General features: G+C 40.3%; 2 protein-coding genes across 2 annotated transcripts in view; both read left to right on the forward strand.

The window, feature by feature from the left end:
* The window catches only part of Clc-a (chloride channel protein 2), a 53,730-nt gene that overhangs the window by 12,801 nt on the left and 25,738 nt on the right, over positions 1-15,191 (forward strand). The gene's annotated exons all lie outside the window — the stretch shown is intronic.
* Positions 5,683-13,817, forward strand: LOC143215126 (putative oxidoreductase YjmC). Its single transcript, XM_076436961.1, has 2 exons — positions 5,683-7,312; positions 9,018-13,817. Exons 1-2 carry the CDS (start codon positions 6,974-6,976, stop codon positions 9,867-9,869), a joined length of 1,191 nt encoding a protein of 396 aa, XP_076293076.1. The 5' UTR covers positions 5,683-6,973; the 3' UTR covers positions 9,870-13,817.

A 15,191-nucleotide genomic window follows, 5' to 3' on the forward strand; every position in this document is an offset into this window, starting at 1 on the left:
AATCATTAATTACATTGTAGATTAGGATAAGATTGTTCAATTAAGTATGGAGACTCGATTCATTCTTCTCGGAAATAACGTTATAATTGAGACTCCGCCGGAAGATGATTTTACGAGGAGGTGTGTGGTAATAGTTTAATTAGATTTCGGGTTCGGATAAGAATTTTTCTTATACGAGCATAATGGAGGAGGAGATTGAAAACGATTTCATTCGATATTATGTATGAAAAGATTAATGATTTAGATTGTCGGTTGGGTAAGAATTTGATTAAGTGATATTGTTTGTATCAAAGCAGAATTTATTCTCTGGAGAGATAAAATAATAATGGAGAAACTCGAAGACACTAGTAGTCGTCGTGGCCACAAATTAACTAGACTTGGAATTACGATAAGGACTTCACCAAGTTTGTTTAGTCTGTTGTGTTGCACAATTTGTTTCCTTCGAGACAAACGGAGGTGTAATAATTAGACTGCGGATCTTTATGCAAAATAAAAACAAACTTTTTAAAAACCTCGCTTATATTGAAATGCATTAAAAAGGAGAGAAAAATAATTTTTTTAGACATTAGTGACTATAAATAAAAGTGTGGAGCGCTAAACTATATTGACGTAATCTTCGTGTGCGCTCCACACTTTTATTTATAGTCGCTAATGTCTAAAAAAAATTATTTTCTACTTTTTAGTGTATTTTAATATAAGCGTGGTTTTTAAAAGGTTTTTTTATATATTCTTTTAATTTACTGACTATTTAGTGACGGTTAATATCAACATTTTTTTTCTCCTGAACGCACAGTTTTTTTTTAAATTTGTTTTTTAATATTGCATTGTCCTCCAGTTCTGAGCTACGTTTAAAGTTTCAAGTCTCTAGCTCATCGGGAAGTGGTTTAAAATTCGATTACAAGATTTGACGCATACAACAACAACAACAACAACGACAACTCGGCAAGCTAATAAAAGCGTGTTAAAAATGTTTGCATTGATTGCCACACACAGGAGCCAAACAACAATTTCACAAGAATCTCCAAAACGATCGTGACAAGAAAGAAATGCTTGTCTACCTTGCAATCGATGCACAGAATTTGCATTCTGTATAAAAATTAGCCCATTAATTGACGTGTGAGTTGAAATAGAAATTTTGACGGGCGTTGTCAACAGAAAAGGTTAATTCTCTTGGCGGGAAGTGAAGTTTTAGCGTAGGAGAACCAAGTAAGCGATTTTCGATAGGACCCCAATGGATCCAACGGAGCAGCGAACTCGCTCACGAAATGTACAAGTCTAATTATCGGAGCGATTAGTTTGACGGTTGTATGTATAAACCCACGGCCTTGAGTGTGAGCTACGACGATAACGGTTTCGATGGAAGATCGTCGTTTCCTATCATCGCTTCGAGCTCGTTCAGACAGTTTTTCAGACGACGATCTAGGTCGATCGGAGCTTGTACAGAAGAAAATTGCTTCAAAGGGAAAATCGTTCCATTTCGTTTTGAAATTTTGCACACTTGAAGAGAACCTTGACATTGAACCTGCTCAAGTCGCTAAAAATGACTGAAGTAGATATGCTGTCTTGCAAACACGATAAAATTTGATTTATGTCGACTCTATACAAGTTTCGTTATAATTTACGTAACGTAAAACGTGGTTGAATATAGTATTGCATTATGTCCACTTCGTTAACTTTGCTAAAATATTTAAAAAATGCTATACCTGACAATTAAGTAATATACAGTTACTCGAATTAATATTCGGATGCTCTAAATTTAAAGACGATAACTTTTCTAATATTGTACTATACGATTTGAACTTTTTTGGGAAGCTAGAGCAATTGGTTTACTACAGGATGTGAAACAAATTTTTTTCAAAAATAGCAATTGATCGGAATTGTAGAAAAAATATAAAAATTTGCATTTTACAGCTTTTTTTATGTGCAACTTTTAGTATTTTTTCTACAATTCCGATGAATTGCAATTTTTGAAAAATTTTCTTTTCACATCCTGTCGTAAACTAATTGCTCTAGCTTCCAAAGTTAGTCTTTTTTAGAGCGTCCGAATATTAATTCGAGTAATTGTATGTAAATTCGAGAAAATCAGTTTATCCAATAATCCAAAATTCTTGTTTTTTCGGAGGTACATTCTAAATCAATATCGTCAGGTTGTCAGAATTAATTTGTTAGATGAATATTTTTTTAGATTCATGTTACATAGGACACCTTGTATGTGACTTCGCACATAGAACTGGAACACAAATATTGACAGATTGTAATAACGAGCTGACGATGTACATCGACTGGCGATGAACCTAATCGCTCGTGCTTCCTCTGCCTTTTTCTCGACAATTTTCCAATTATCTAATGAGCAACCTACGAGACAGAAATTAGATGAAACTTCCTATCATTTTGCAGTAGCTTCAGTTAATATAAAAATTTCAAAACAGACACTCACAATCATTGTTTAGACGCGGATCGAATCACGTGATCACCTGACGCAATCTGCTTCGCGTCACTACAGAAAAGTAATTAAACATTTTCCTACAGACAGTATCAAGGGAAATGAAGTCAGGTGTGAATGCAAGTCAACTCGTCTCCCAGGGTGAACTGGTTAGCGCGATCGAGTCCCCCGAGAAAATCTAATCGTATGCATATTGTTTTCCGCTCGAAGAATAAAAATTCATTTCGGTCTGAGAATTCTCGGAGAGAGAGAGAGAATTCTGATTTTCCGATGACAGTGATCGAACGCACCTCGAAAAATTCTGTCTCAGCTAAAAACACTCGGAATGCGTGCCGATGTTACTCTGGAGGCTCGTTTTCCAGGAAACGGAACGTGGAGTTGACGGTCGTCGTCATTCAACACCTGTGGCTCGGATTTTTGCGCGATCCATACGATCTCGGTGTGTGTCGATCCGTCCGAAAAATCCGATCCACCAATTACAGAGCTTAGTTGCTGAAACCGATCTCTCTGTGTTCTCATGGCTCCAAAAAATCGATGAATCGATCTATTCGGATCGACACCTGAATGAATTAAAATAGTAACGTTGCTAGCGAGGATTAAAAACATGGTTCACAAACTATAAAGTTTGATTGGAAAAAAGAACTTTTTAAAAACCACGCTTATATTAAAATGCACTAAAATGGAGAAAATAATTTTTTTCCTGGTTCTCCATATTTTCATGGTTTACAAACTATAAAGTTTGATTGTAAAAAAGAACTTTTTAAAAACCACGCTTATATTAAAATGCACTGAAAAGGAGAAAATAATTTTTTTCCTGGTTCTCCATAAAATAGTGAATCCAGTTAAATGATTAATAATATTTTTTCCAAAATTTTAAGCAATTAGTTCACAATTGCTTCTGTTGTAAAACTAGTGTCGGAATGGATAGAAAAATTTAATATACATTTAAATAAGTGACCACAAAAATAAAAGCGTGGAGCGCCCACGAAGATTACGTCAATATAGTTTAAGCAACAACATGGCAAGTTAATATAAGCGTGGTCAAAAATAAATCTGTGTTTCGATCAACAAATGGTTCTGGAAAAATTTGGCTAACAATAATATATGAATAATAAAAATTTATGTACAATATATAGTACTCCCTGCCTGGACATTGCAAAGTTCGATTGCGGAAAGCACACCTTCGAGCAGTGTGACCAGGTATGGGAGGGAGCACGAATCGAGGGGAAAAAGTTACCCCCTCTCTGCCAGAGATGAGACGCGTCACGTGACCGGGCGGAAGCGTGGGGGAACGTCGTGGAGAGGGAAGGTAGAGTGGGGGAAGAGTCTCAATCTGGAATTTCTGCGTCGGTGTGTTTCAGTCGTCCAAAAAATTAAATCTAGAGAAAATGAAAATGATAAAAATAAATCTTGATTGAGAAATGAATCTGGAAAAAATATTAATATTGATGGTACATCGAACGACCAGTTTCGTCTGGAAAATGAATAGAGTAGTAACGCCGAATATTTGCGGGTCGTCATGCGAATCGCATGAGCGTTTCGCGAGGAGTAGAATGCACGCGGAAACGCAGGGTCGATCCTCGATTTTTCTGCGGCCGGATTAGCCGGTTTGCCTTGCACCTTCCACCGTGGCTCGCTCATCCACTTTGTTTCCACCTGTTCCTGTCGCATTTTCAGTTGCGACAGTCTCCGTCTTCGATAATCATTTTCTATTTGTCGGCTGCATCATTCTACCGGATTATTACTGGGCCATAGTTCTCCGTTTTACTTGATCCTCCTCGCAGCTCCCCTTCCATTCTACGTCTTCAGAGATTTCTCAAACTCGAGGTTACTTGACTCGAACATTTCTTAAACTAGACCGGAACTTTTTTAATCGCAATTTTAAAAAATTGTTTAAATATGAAGAATAAGTGAAGTGTGCATAGAACAATTTTTCTTTCAGTGAGAAATTATTTTAAGCTGCTGTAATACAATTTAAATGTTCTTCAGATCGTCTCGTACAGTTTTCCTACTCTCTAAAAATTATAAAATACTTGTACAGTTCACAGAACACTAAAAAAAGTAGGAGTGATGGATAACAGTGCAGGATGACAATGTTTAACTTCCTAGAAAATTATGTCCCGACGACAAAAACGTTATTTACGGTGCATGCACTTCATTCATCGAGCATCGGATGATCCGTCTATGATCGTGCGTTTCTATCGGCCTCGTAAGTCGTTTTCGAGCGACGGATACGTGGCCTCGTGTAATTCGCCGTCGATCGAGCCATCGTAGTAATTGATAAGGTTAATCGACAGGCTTGAACCTTTTTTTCGGTACGCTAATAATATCCGTCGAGCAATCGGAAGATTCTAAAAAAAGCACATGCGCGAGGTGGACACAGTGAACAGTCACTATAACTATATCCGCGTATCTCGTGTCGCTCTGAAATCGAAAATCAAAGAGGTTCCTAAAATATTAGACCTAACCGCTGATAGTCGTCGGCTGGCATCTATCTCTGTCTACGCGGGAGCACACACGTCTGTGTACTCGCGATTTCCGAAGTGTGTAGTTTCGTTGAAGATACCGGCGGTTTTATCAGCGCGAAAATAGAGATACGCGATTTCTTCCTGTCGCTTAGAAACGACTGCAGCGTGGAAGAAACGCCTTGGCAGTCGTCATCGAGTGGTTTAACCGCAGACCGAAACCGCGGGGCTAATTAATTCGAGAAAAACCGGCGAGCAATTCCCAGTAAACAATTTTCCCGATTTTCCTCGCTCGACGCTTTCGAAAGAATACTTTAATCCAACTGCGAGCTAATGGCATTTTGATTTACCGGCTGTGACAGTAATTGAGCTACCGTGCTGAAACAGCTGTGCTATTTTAATTCGCTTTAAATCAATTGTAATAGAATACTGATCTATCCGATTAAATAATGAAATTAAATTACAATCGAATTTAATAGAACTCTGACTGAATCGAATTTTGTAGAAAGCATTTCAACGTCTATTTCGTTGACGTATATTATTATCTTAAGTGTCACAAGTCGACGTTGAATTTCACATATAAATATAAAATCTGTACAAGGGAAGAGCGTTCTCCCATCTACAAATTCATCGCAGGATTACGTTGCTCGACGTACCCAATAACTCTCAGAGATAAAGCATCGCAGAAAAATTCTTCTCGCAGAGAAAAGACCTGAAACTTGCCAAGCAACATTCTTCTCTAAGCAATAAATTTTTCCTCAAAGATTGACGCGTTCGTCGAACGAAGCTTCCCTCGGCGAATGATCGAAACGGTGTTTCGCTAACGAATTATATCTGACGACGAAACTGGAGCAGCGTTTCCAAGGTTCAAATTTGCCGCCGGTTGACGTCAGCCAGTGCAGCCACTGTCAACCAGTCAGTAAGTGGTGGATCATCTCCTCACCGATAGCGAAACGTGATTCCACTGTTCTCTACGCTCCGCTTGGTCTCGCTCGGTGATCCATAGATCATTGTTATACTGCTGGTGGGCTCTGTCGTTCGAGGACGCCGTCGATCAATAACAGTACGTCGAGGGGAGCCTACCGTTTGTCTAAAGCCACGTTTTCAATCGTCGAGGAGGTTTGTGAACGGGAATCTCTGCCGAAAGTTACGCAACAGTTGCGATACGGGCGTCTGCTATTTCTCGATCGGCGGGAGATTCAAACGCTTACAAGATTTTGACGAAATGTTCAAGCAATAACGAATTCTTTGTAAAGGAAAGATAAATGAAGGAAAAATAGAGATTTTAACTTGAGACACGCAGTTTGAAAGGTACAGAGACCATCAAGGAGCTGGAGAAAGATTTGCAAAGGTGCAAATTACTAGAAAAAGGTACTGAGACGTAATTCATTAGAGAGAAATTAAGAGGACGAGACTGGAAAATTGTACAGAGTGACGAAAAAGAGAGAACTCTCTTTAGAGGTACGTTCTGATTCATCAGGAAGGTATGTAGACGAGAAGGACGTAAACAAATTCAGAAACCTAGAAAGTTGAGTAATAACGAATGAATTGTACATAGAAAAACGATAAAGCTGTCGAAGAATAATTCAGAAATTGTCGAAAACCGACAAACTATTGATAAAACGAGATCCTGTGGCAAAGTAACAAAACTAGAGGAGACAAAACACAATCTAGAAAGTAAAACACCTGAGAAACTAGTCTATAAAATATCTAAGAAATCTAAGAAAGAATAAGTACTCCTCGATAATTTAACAAGTAGATGATCGACCCTAGTAGTAACAATTAAAACTACACTCCAAGTGTAGTCACACACGAATAGATAAGAGCCATAGAGAGCTTAATAGAAGTGATTAGTTTCGAGTTAGCTCAACGCGCTCGATAACAAATATTTTCTCAGTCTCCGATAAGAACGTCGATAACTTGTCCCTGGATCATTTGTATCGGACTGATTGTGCTCTTCGGTACAGCGGGCGGCTGGATCACAGATTCAGGAAAAAGTTCATCGATAGGGGAATAGGTTAAACAGAGGATTCGGTTGATAATAATTTCGCAACAGAGTCAGACGATGTCCAAAGCCGGCAGAAGTATTTTAACCGCGGCGAGGTTCGCCACGAGATCATTCGACCACGGGTTCGGCTCGATCATCACGATCCAGAGAATGGCTTCGGGAGGATCCACGCAGCAGGTGGTTCCGAAGGAGGAGGTGGTCAGGTTCACTCGGGACTGCTTGTGCAAAGTCGGGACTACGCAGGAGGATGGCCAGGTGGTTGGTCATCATCTGATGACCGCCGACTATTGTGGTCATTTCAGCCATGGGCTGAACAGGCTGAGGCTGTACGTGCATGATCTAGAAAGCAAGATCACCGACGCTGCCGCGAAGCCGGAGATCGTCAACGATTTTCAGGTAATCGCGACGATCTTCGATGATCTCGTTTTGTTCGCGATCTACGATGATGCTGGACGCTGCAGGAGAGATTAGGCCTCCGCGCTTCGCTGTCTCCTTATAATTTTTGGCTATTTAATTTTGTTTATCATTATGTTGAAAACGGACGAAATTCCGTACACAGATTTTTAGGAAAATTCGAGGAGACAGTACAGAAGTCCCACGATCGGACTGCGGATTTTATGCATTCGTGGCGTAAATAGGTGAGGTGTAATTTGAAATGAAAAGATGAAAAGAATTTGATAGTGTCAATAGATTGTTCAGTGATGAAACTGCAAAAGGCAGAAATAGATTTCTAGTTGATTCCTGTGTATTGCAATATTTTTTGCATAAAGATCCGCAGTCTAGCCGTGATCGACAAAAATCGGTGCTAGATCGAACGAAGCTGGAAGTGGCTCGATGGCGTCTCCGCAAGCTGTCCGTCGGCACTAATCTGGCATTAATTAGCCATTCCCGGGGCTAATAGCTTCGGACGTCGAAGAATCAGCGTCGTTACGCGTCACAGCTACTCAGCGTCCAACCTCATCGTTGGAAACCCTACTAACAGTAAAAACGTCGCTTGGAGATCCGGCTTGTACCGGTTTACTCGGTTGTCGTTTGAACACTTTGTATTTCCCGCGTGCGAAAACCGGGACCGTTTGAAAAAGGAGTCGCCTTATCGATCGTTTCAATTTTTCAAGATTCTCTGTTAGTCGGTTGATCGAGTCTTCTCTCTAGAATCCGACGACTCGGCTGAAAAACAACGGAGATAATTCGTGTGGGTGTCGAAATGGATCGAATGTGTGAATCCTTATCAGTCGTTACTTAACTTATTGATACCGAGAGCTCTGGGAACTTGCGTGTGTCCTTTCGACTTCGTTGTGGAAGCTCCGGAAGCTTTCGGTTTCGTTGATTGAGCAAATTTTTTAGAGTCACTTGAGAACAGGAAAGTAATTAACGAATGGTAGAAATGAGATTATTTCTACAGAGATACTGACGGTGGTTTAGTAATATGTTTCAGATGGACCTCGTAGATCTGCTGTCGTTGTACTAACTTTGATACTCGGTAGATCTGTCAGGTTTGTCTGAAACTGGTGAGAACAGCAATTCGAGAATTGCCAAATAGATTAATGGCATTAAATAATGAAAAGAATTGAAAGCAAATAGAAGTCCTGTGTGAAAAAAATCGCACTAGTAGAACTGCTGTAACGTCTGTCCTCTAAATTGCTGACATGTTGGAGAGCGAGTGAAAGTAATCGAGTTCCAAGAAAATCGCACTAGTTGGCTGCAACACCCCCTGAATTGCTAAATTGCTGGATAACAAGTAAAAGTAATCCGGTTCCAAGAAAATGGCAGTAGTGGTTCGCCGCAGCCTCGATCCTCTAAATTGCTAACTTGCTGAAAGACGTGTCAGAATAAAAGGTAGTTAACTGGAACATTCCCTACATTGCTAAATCGTCAGATCACAAATGAAAGTAGTAAATAAATTTAAGTGGATTAGAAAGGCAACGAAAAGCAACAAAATTCGAAGAGATTCGCACCAGTTCGCCAGAGCCTCGGGCCCCAAAAATAGCCGGAAGTGTTCGTCCCAACTGTCCGAGACTGGTTCGCTCAAACGACACCGAGTAAGCCTAACTTCCTAGCTTCTAAACTTCACACAGGTGAAGATCGACGGATCTTCTTTCAGGCGGTGGCTCTAGTCAGCGGGAACAACGGCCTCGGCCACGTGGTGGGCAAGTTCTGCATGGAATTAGCAATAGAGAAGGCGAAGAAGTTCGGGATTGGGATGGTGACGACCCGCGGCTCGAATCACTATGGCATCTGCGGGTACTACACTCGAATGGCGATGGATCAGGGTCTGATAGGGTTCAGTTGCACCAATACCAGCCCTCTGATGGCACCTACCCGAAGTGTGGGTAAAGGGTTGGGCACCAATCCTCTGTCTATGGGGATGAGTGCTTCGAACGGTGACGATTTTAACTTGGACATGGCGACTACAGCCGTGGCTTTGGGGAAGGTGGAGTTGGCAGTGACGAAAAAGGAGCCTATTCCACTAGGTTGGGCTTTGGGCAGCGATGGGAAGGTGACCACCGATGCTGAAGACGCCAGCAAGACAGGAATACTGATGCCTCTGGGTGGAGAAGAGAAGACTTCAGGCTACAAAGGCTATGGGCTAGGTCTGATGGTCGAACTCCTCTGTGGAATCCTCTCTGGCAGCCACTTCGGACCTAATATAAGACAGTGGAAAGGCAAAGAAAGGGTCGCTGACCTTGGACATTGCTTCATGGCCATCAATCCTGAAGCTTTCGGCCCTGGGTCCAAGGACAGACTGGCTACCTTGCTGAAACAGTTGAGAGACATGCCTCAAGCTGGGGATCAGCCTGTTCTAGTCGCTGGAGACCCTGAAAGGAAGGCTAGGGAACGCGTTGATAAGTCTGGGGGCATTGCTTATCATCCTAATCAGCTGGTGGATGCTGAACTGTTTGCCAAGGAGTTGGGAGTTCAGCCTATGAAAGTCGCCTCTGCGAAGGTCAATTAAGATTGAGGTGAATAGGTGACGAATATCATGTGAAAAATTAGGATAGCTGCTGATAGCTTCTAATATAACCATTTTATAGATTATTACCTCATTCTAGAGATATTTTATTATGCGACTGACAATTATTACGGGTATATTAGGAGAAGGTGGATTGAGAATAATTTTTATCGAAGTGGTCATCTAACGAGGTGGTACCGTACAACAGTTACTTAATAATAATCACTCGGTTAACAGGTTGAAATTTCTCGCGTCTCGGATAGTCTATCGAACAAATAGAATTTTTATTGAGGTGAACATCGAACGAGGTGATATTGTACACTTTGAGAGGATCGATTTTCCCGAGAATAGTCTTGAACGATTTTCTAAAGCAGCACAATTTCATGGTTTAGGTTTTTAGCTCTGGATGACACCACGTTTAATTGTCATTGCCAGTTATGTCCGACACTTAACGACCACTGGAAAACGGGTACACGTATATAGGAACACTGCATCGTTAATGCAGCATCGCATTTTCAAACTGCATTTCGAACATAATCCGATTTATGTAACGATACATTGTACACGTGTAATCAGCTTATTGTTAGTCCAGGCGAATCTGTAACCAGAACACGGTTCTTGTTCTTCGATATGTCTGGCTAGTTCGACGTTAGTTTTACTACATACTACTGAAATTTGAAACGATACTTTGTCACGAACACCGCGAAAAAAAGACCGAGATTGTTTATACCAGTTGAGCGAGCGACAAATTTTGGACTGTGGAGGTTTATGCGAATATTTTAACAATTCGATGTTTGGACTCCGGCTATTCAGCAGTTTTTAAGCAATATAGATTTATTAGCATAAAACTCCGCAATCTAATTGCAAGTAACGAATAAGAATTAAGATAGTAACAAGCATAATCTCACGTATGTACAACAAGTAATTTTAATCGTTCAATACGACGCATGAATGTTTGTTTATCGAACAAACGGTTTTAAATATTTTAATAGGACACAAGTTATACACACGTTTTTATATATCTATATTCATGATAATATGTATACAAAGTTTTTGATACCGCGGTTGCATTTTTATGTACGAGCATGATGGACAGCAGGGATTCGTAAGAAAATTATAGAATGAGATTCTAACAATGTATTCAATCGAATAATACATACATAATTAAAACTCTATACAAACTATAAATTCATAAAGATGCTCATCCCACAAATCACCATAATAAATCTGGACTCATCAGTCCGAACTGCATCGAACAAACAATTCCGAATTCCCGCAAATTAGTTGATCAGTTCGACTTCCTGTCGCAGCCATCGAATCAACGAACGAGCAAACACGCGCTAATCGCGTCGTCCATTTTCATAGAGCGCACCGTCTATCTTCGATCCAATTACCGGCGATCACAGCTCGGATCCCATGGATCCCTGTGTCCGCTAATAGCACGTTTACTTCTCGCGCGGTGTTTACAGAGGTTCGCGTGCTCGTTTCACTGATTTAATGGAAACTATGTTCGCGATGACATAACTTCTCGTGCGCGAGCGAGCATGTTGCGGTCTGATCGTCGTTCGATGATGACTGCCGAGGATGATGACAAAGGCCTTGGACTTGCTCGCTGGATCTCGATCATTATTGATCGACGCCCGTGATTATCGGCGCGGAAACGAAGCGCACTAGGGATTTGCATAATCGGGACACCGGAGACGAGATCGATAGATCCTGGGGATCGTGTCGATCCGGTCCATAAGGCGATTCTACGGGGAAATCTTATCTGTCACGTGGAGATCGACGACGAGATCCATGGAAATTCGACTCCGTGGCTTTTCGTTAATGATCTTTCCTGATTGTTATTTGCACACCAGCTGATTGGCTGATCGATTATTGCATGTGATAGATCCAGTCTGATCGTTTTAAGATTTTTGATCAGCCTCATTCCTCTTGCATAATATTTTCTGCACTACGTTGCCGTGAAAGATGATTTCAATCTTGAATATTAAATACATCATTAATTTCCTAGAACAGAATTGTTTTGACAAAGAATTTACATTTCATTAATGAACGAAAGGAACATGATGGTAGAATTTCAGTAACGAATGACATTCTATTTGAACACAAAATTAATTTTCTAAAACAGTCTTGTTTTGATATAATATAAAAATTGAGGAATGACGTTTTTCTAAGAGACAAAATCAATACTCAGACATTTTTCTGTGTCTGTAGCAAAGAATTAATATTCCGCAAATAAACAAGAGATGGCAATTGAACGACGAAGAAAAATTGTATCCACATGGAAAATAATTCCTTGAACAACGGACGGATTTATATGGGCTGGTGGATGGAATTTGGAGGACGGTGAGGATTCTCCGACGCAGTATGATTTTTTCTCTCGCAAAGACTTGGCAAATATCGGAGGTGATCGTCCAGCGAGCGATTCCGCTGTGTTTTCTCGTCTCGAGAGGCTGTAAACAGGGTTATCACTGAGACTCGCAGACTCCGTGTCTCTCCGACACCGTCTTATCGTTCGCGATTCGCTGGAAAATAGAACGCACGAGCCTCGGGGTAATTGATTTGGCGACGATAACGTTCGCCGAGTCCTCGTTGGTCCGATTAACACGTATTAAAAAAGCGTACGGTTACATCACTGCTTAATATTCGTTCTGCGTGCTGCAAGATTCCAATTCCACACTATTGAATCGATGCTCCCAGAAATAAACACTGTCTTAGATTTTTTGGAACATCTGAAAGGTTGCGAATCGAATTTAATTATAGACAAATCTATTAAATCAACAAACAGACAAGCAAGATTTAATTAAATGTTGTTCTATCCAATTTTATTTGAAACTATAGTTAGATTAAATTCAAAATAAATTTTTTTGAGTACGTCTGCCAGGTTCTAGTCATTAAAATAGAGATCAAATTTAGTTGAAGACGACTTTCTCGAGAGATAGAAAATCTATTGCATCGACGTTCTGCGATCGTCATCGATTTTTGAAAATCGATTATCTTGCGAATTTGTATTCTGGGTCCATCGATCAGATCGGTCTCCTTTATGCGAGTCGCGTCCAAGCTCCGAATAGAAATGTGGATTAGTAATTTCGTCACTGGCCGGCTACGTGTCGGTAAACTGTACTTTCTAGGTGTTTTGCTGTCCGTACACGTGTCACGGAAAAGTCCAAATCTTTCTCCGTGTCGAGGCACCTCGAGAAAAATAGCCTAACCCCGTGCAAGACCCTGAAATGCTTAAACGGATTTCTTTCAAGTCGTGGAACAAAAGTGCCGCAATTTTTCTTCGACGAGGAAACAATAAATTAAAACGAATGTTTTGCTGGCCACCGATGAACACCACTTACGAGGGGGTTCAAAAGTTATCAGCTATCAACTGGCTTTGTTTGTTGGCCGTATCGTGGAGCATGACTTCTCGGCCTGCTTCTATCTTATTTTTGTCGACGATAACGTGCGCGCGAATACGAGTCGATTTTCTTTTTTCTCTGGAAAGGAACAGAACAGAAAAATATACGTTGAGGTTTTAGAGGAGGAAGAGGTTATGAAAAAACGGAAGACCGTAAATGGAGAAGTCATCGCGACTCCCTTGTCATCGCAAATCTCGGTTGAGTCACGCTCAATGATGTCTCCTCCGCGAGAGAACACAGATCGCGCGCCGGCACGCTGATTAATCTCGTGCCCGGGAATCGTTAATTACCTTTTTATCTCTTCGGATCGAGATCTCGCTGGCGTGCGGCACGCACTTGGCTGTCCTAGACCCTATTGCCGAAGAGTTATGGCTCTGGTCGAGTCCTTGTTCCTTCGGGGAACGGAAGTCCCTTATACTTCAGTTTCTTGCAGAATCGTGAGCACGTGTATTTTATTAAAATACATGTATATTCTTAAAATCCTAAGTACATGTACTTTTTTAAAATTATAAATGCATGTGTACCTATTTCGCCAAGATTATAAATACATGTACTTCACTAATTGTAAGTAAGATCATAAATGCATGTACTTTATTAAAATCATGAATATATGTACCTTTCTAAAATCTCAAATACGTTTTAATGAAATCGCAAATACATTACGAAAACTTATTATGTTATGTTTTCAAATGTTTGCATGCGCTGAAGTCGATAATATTTTTCTTCGACCTTTTATTCTAAAGGTCGAGTAAATAACAAAATACTGATCATTATGAAATAATCTATGAAGACAGGAATCTGCATAAACAACAGTCTAGCAATGACTATGATAAATATCGTAATTTGTCTCTTCTCTGATTAACACTAAACCTATCGAGCACTAAAAGCGATTAACATGTTTTAGTTTGCAAAAATGACGAGGCTCTATTTATTTAGATTTCCTGCAATTTTTACAACAATGTGTGCTTGGATTCAGAATTTTATCGAATCAATATCCACGTAAGCAACTTCATTATTTCAATAATTATGAAATGAAAAATACAAAACCGGTCATTTGACCGGCTGTGGTAGGTTTAGTGTTACATAAAGTTTGCGTGATTTTTATGGTCACAGTGAAATATCGTTGTCCATCTGTCCGAATACTTTTCGCGAGGGATAGTGAATTAGATCCTGTGAATTAGATCGGGCTAGTGGTACAGCGGCAACCTTGAGTGTCAACGGCAATCAGGCAAAGCGACGTTGGAATCAGAGACGGTAAACAATCACGGACAAGGGAGAGCTAAACAGGAAGGAAGGGCCAATGATTGGACAAAACGATCTTGTCCAAAATGCAATCGTATGCACTGTTGACGCATCATCACGAGAGAGTGGTAATTCGACGCTGGCCGGCCATGTGACTGGCATTAACTAATTCAGTGCTCTAATATACTGTCATGGGGTCGTGAACCCATGGGACATCCGCGGCGGTAGCTACTCGCCGATCTTCTAGAGCTATACATTGACCTGTCTTGGATCTAGGCGGGATCTCGATCCACTTGATCATTCCTTTCAAACACTTACATTGATTTCAATCATCAGCTTTTCGATATTTCGATGCGGACAATTTTACAAATTTAAAAAAAATTTATTTAATGTTGTTTCAACATCGAGGATCATTAGCAACACGGTATATTTTCTTACAATATTTTGTACATATTTGTATGCTTGATATACTGGGCAAGACCGGCGATATACTCCTCGGAACCTAATAGAATGGGTAAGGATCCAGGCAACTTAGCATTTTTCCTTTCATTCTCATATTTTTGCATTCTATTATTAGATGATTCATGTTAACTGGTACTTTACATATATCGCAGATCATGTTTTCTTTTTTATCACGCTTATATAATATTAGCTTGCCGAGTTGTCGTTATTGTTG

The sequence above is a fragment of the Lasioglossum baleicum genome, chromosome 13 (assembly GCF_051020765.1).
Source record: "Lasioglossum baleicum chromosome 13, iyLasBale1, whole genome shotgun sequence".
Lineage (NCBI taxonomy): Eukaryota > Metazoa > Arthropoda > Insecta > Hymenoptera > Halictidae > Lasioglossum > Lasioglossum baleicum.

Coding starts and splice junctions, on each gene's coding strand:
- LOC143215126 (XM_076436961.1), top strand. CDS start 6,974: ATGTCCAAAGCCGGCAGAAGTATTTTAACCGCGGCGAGGTTCGCCACG. Junction 7,313..9,017: donor AGATCGTCAACGATTTTCAG/GTAATCGCGACG, acceptor ATCTTCTTTCAG/GCGGTGGCTCTAGTCAGCGG.